A 3,400-nucleotide genomic window follows, 5' to 3' on the forward strand; every position below is an offset into this window, starting at 1 on the left:
ACTACACCGATGATATTTGCAACACATAATAAGTGTTGCTCTATGCTCGTTAGCAACACATAACACTTGCAACACATAATATGTGTTGCTTTGTGCTCCTAAGCAACACATAACACTTGCAACATATAATAAGTGTTGTTATATGCTTCCTTGCAACATATAAAACCATGCGTTACTAGACATGCGTAGCTACAGAGTTGTTCTGTTGTAGTGAAAATATGTGTTATATATTAACATAAGTTATAAAAGGTTATCAAACTAGAATAGATCTACTGGTTTTTTTAGATTCTATGGAAGCGCACGGCTCGCACATGCCTAGACACGGCTATGTTGCGTACTATGCTAATATCCCCCGTTTTGGGAAGTGGATCGAGCACCAAACCAGGTTCAATGCATGTGTGTTGCTTTGCTCCGATCCAACAGATAGAAACAGCAGCTGCAGACATATACTAGTATTTGTCAAACCCCGGGTCTGAAATGAATCAGGACGCCGCTATCCCCAAACGCATTAGCATGCAATGCAAGGCTAGATAGAGGCCAGCCCAGCTGCTCGGTCGGTCGTCCAACCATAGCCGAGAGTCCTGCGTGCGAGCACCACAGCAACCTTCGGGGAAGCACGCGGACAGATGGCCACGGCGGAAAAAGGAAGCAGGCCCCGCTCGACAGCCATCCGGAGCCTCGCAGTCCGGCCGGCATCCGTAGCTGGCGTCACCCACACAGCGCGAGCGAGGGCGAGGGCGAGGCCCCCCAGTCAACAGAAAGGGAGAAACAATTAGCACCAACAATCACCTGTCCGCGCGGGCTAATGACAGCCCTCAGCCCAACCACGCCAAGGGAAGCATGCCGATGACAGCGACGGCGGCATCTCGCTGTCTCCCTGGGGAAGAAGATAAGACGAAGCAGCAGCAGAGAGGGGGGAGAGAGAGGCGGAGAGCTAAGCGAAGCTACGGCTTTATCCGGCTAGCTTATAGCTTGAGTTAGGTGGGCGTCTGTCTCGTTCGTGCGCTTTGCCTCCCAGCAGGCACCAGCTCAGCGCAAGCCATACACACACATGCAAATGCATCCCCCGCTCGGATTTACGCGTCTGCCGCCTCAGCTCCTCCGCATCGTCCCGCCGCGCCTCCACCTCTGCAACCGCGGCGTCTGTCTCTGTGTGCTTGCTAGCTCGTCCGTCCCTGCCGAGAGAGAGAGAGAGAGAGGGATCTCTATCTCTTTTCACCATGGCGGCCCGCACGCTTCGTTCCCGCTTCTTTACCAACCCTTATATACCCCCCGCACCCCCCTCTCGTCCATGTCATCACACCTATAGCTTGCTTCCTCTTGCTGCACCTGCGCGAGCTGAGCTGCAAACGCACACAAATCTAGACGCAAAACACTGGAGGGATATACCTGCGGCGTGCGCACCATAGACGATAGGTAGGTGCACCACTGCAGCCAAATTTGGCACATGTCAGTAGCAGTAGGTGCCCAAATAGATTATGGGCGTGCGCGTGCCCTAACGGTTCATGGCTGAGCAGCAGCCGCCCCATTCTCCTTACCCGGCGGTGCAAGTGCAACGACCGGGACCGCCAGCAGGCCACAGCCGCCAGGCTGGTTCGGCTTCAGCCTCGCCTCATTCTCCTTCTCCAGTGGTGCAGGGCGACTACTACGGGACGGCGGCGGCGGCCGCGACGAGCTCGGGGGAGCCGTCGCCGCGGTCGTCCGGGAAGCACGCATTCTACCGCGGCATACGGTGCAGGAGCGGCAAGTGGGTGTCGGAGATCCGGGAGCCCCGCAAGGCGCGCCGCATATGGCTCGGCACGTACCCGACGCCCGAGATGGCCGCGGCCGCCTACGACGTGGCGGCGCGCGCGCTGCGCGGCGCAGACGCCGTGCTCAACTTCCCCGGCGCGATCGCCTCGCGCGCGGCCCCGGCGTCCGCGTCCCCCGCTGACATACGCGCCGCGGCCGCCGCCGCCGCGCAGGCGCAGCTCGAGTACTCGCAGTCGCAGGGTGCCGCCAGTAATCCTCTTGCCGCCGCCGCTGCACAGGGCCGGCATCAGCAGCAGCACCACGGGGCGAGCAGTACGGCGACAGCTGACGCGGCGGGCTACACCGCGCCGCAGCAGGAGATGGGCACTGACGAGTTCATGGACGAAGAGGCCATCTTCGAGATGCCGCAGCTCCTGCGGAACATGGCGGCCGGGATGATGATGAGCCCGCCGAGGCTCAGCCCCGACACCTCCGACGAGTCGCCCGACCCGTCCGAGGCCGGGGAGAGCCTCTGGAGCTACCATGACCCGTAGACTGCATTGCCCGATTGCACGCCTAGCTAGGCCGGCCATGGCCAGCGGCGGGGCCAGCCGCATGGAGTGCGGTAATAGTACAGACTATAGTGAACTCCCCCTAGTAGTACCCCGGGGCCGGTAGCAAACCATGGCAACAACAGGAGGAGTGGAGGAGGTACATGTTACTGCCGGTACATACCGGCCGGTGCAGCGCATGCAGCGTCCTCTATCTGGTAATATATACGAGTGTGTATGCCATAAGCATAGTGTGACATGCTCGCTAGTAATGGTATATAGTTACCAGGGCATCCGCTTCAACTTTCAAATGCTATTATTACTACCTTTCAAATTTAATATCCTTTTTTCTGCTCCACTCCTTTCCGTAATTTTTTTTCTTATTTTTAATTTGATGTGATTCGGCATGATTGAGCAAGTACAGTTGACGCAACTAGGTAGCTTATTTATAGTTTTGGCCTAAGAGCAAGCACATGTTTTTTTAATGTGCCAAGTGGATTGTAAGAAGATGCTAGTACAGCATACATGTGTGTTGGGTGCCATTGTGTTTGTACAGTATACACACAAGAGAGAAAATACTTGTGATTTGTACGGACCCATCACCCATGGATCGGATAAGAAAATACAGGTGCATACATGCATGCTCCACTTTCCTTTCTTTTATCATGTGTGTTAAGTTTTGAGTTTTGCATGGTGTCATTTGTGTTGGAATATGATTTGAATTCTAATGTCAGCCTTGTGGATATTTGTTTTCTTATTGGACTACAGTCCGTCTGTCATATATATATATAGTAAAAAATTGTAATGACGGATAACTGACAACCATTAGCGGTTTCAAAATAGTAAAAAAAAAGTTGTTTCAGGAAACATAAGATGAGGTTCAAAAATAGTACACCAAATTTATTTCTTTTACGGGAGCGGGTGGCGTCTACGCGGCCGTCGGAATCGAACCAACAACCTCATACTATTTGAGACGGTAAACGAATTTAAATGAAAAAGTTTTCAACGACAAAGTTTCATAACTTTTGAGCCCCTACAACTTTTGTTTTGGTACCTTTTCACATGCGAGATCGTTTACAAAATTTGCATTTTAAATTTGACAAATTTAGATGTAATTT

The 3,400-nt window shown here is 53.2% G+C and overlaps 1 protein-coding gene across 1 annotated transcript; it reads left to right on the forward strand.

Moving 5' to 3' along the window:
• Positions 1-671: 671 nt before the first annotated feature.
• On the forward strand, positions 672-2,945 carry LOC103653910 (ethylene-responsive transcription factor ERF027). The gene has a single exon (XM_008680717.3). It carries the CDS (start codon positions 1,506-1,508, stop codon positions 2,283-2,285), a length of 780 nt encoding a protein of 259 aa, XP_008678939.1. The 5' UTR covers positions 672-1,505; the 3' UTR covers positions 2,286-2,945.
• The last annotated feature ends 455 nt before the right edge of the window (positions 2,946-3,400 follow it).

Source organism: Zea mays, chromosome 4 (genome assembly GCF_902167145.1).
Source record: "Zea mays cultivar B73 chromosome 4, Zm-B73-REFERENCE-NAM-5.0, whole genome shotgun sequence".
Lineage (NCBI taxonomy): Eukaryota > Viridiplantae > Streptophyta > Magnoliopsida > Poales > Poaceae > Zea > Zea mays.

What these genes read in the sequence shown, in the direction of transcription:
- LOC103653910 (XM_008680717.3), top strand. Translation starts at nt 1,506, where the DNA reads ATGGCTGAGCAGCAGCCGCCCCATTCTCCTTACCCGGCGGTGCAAGTG.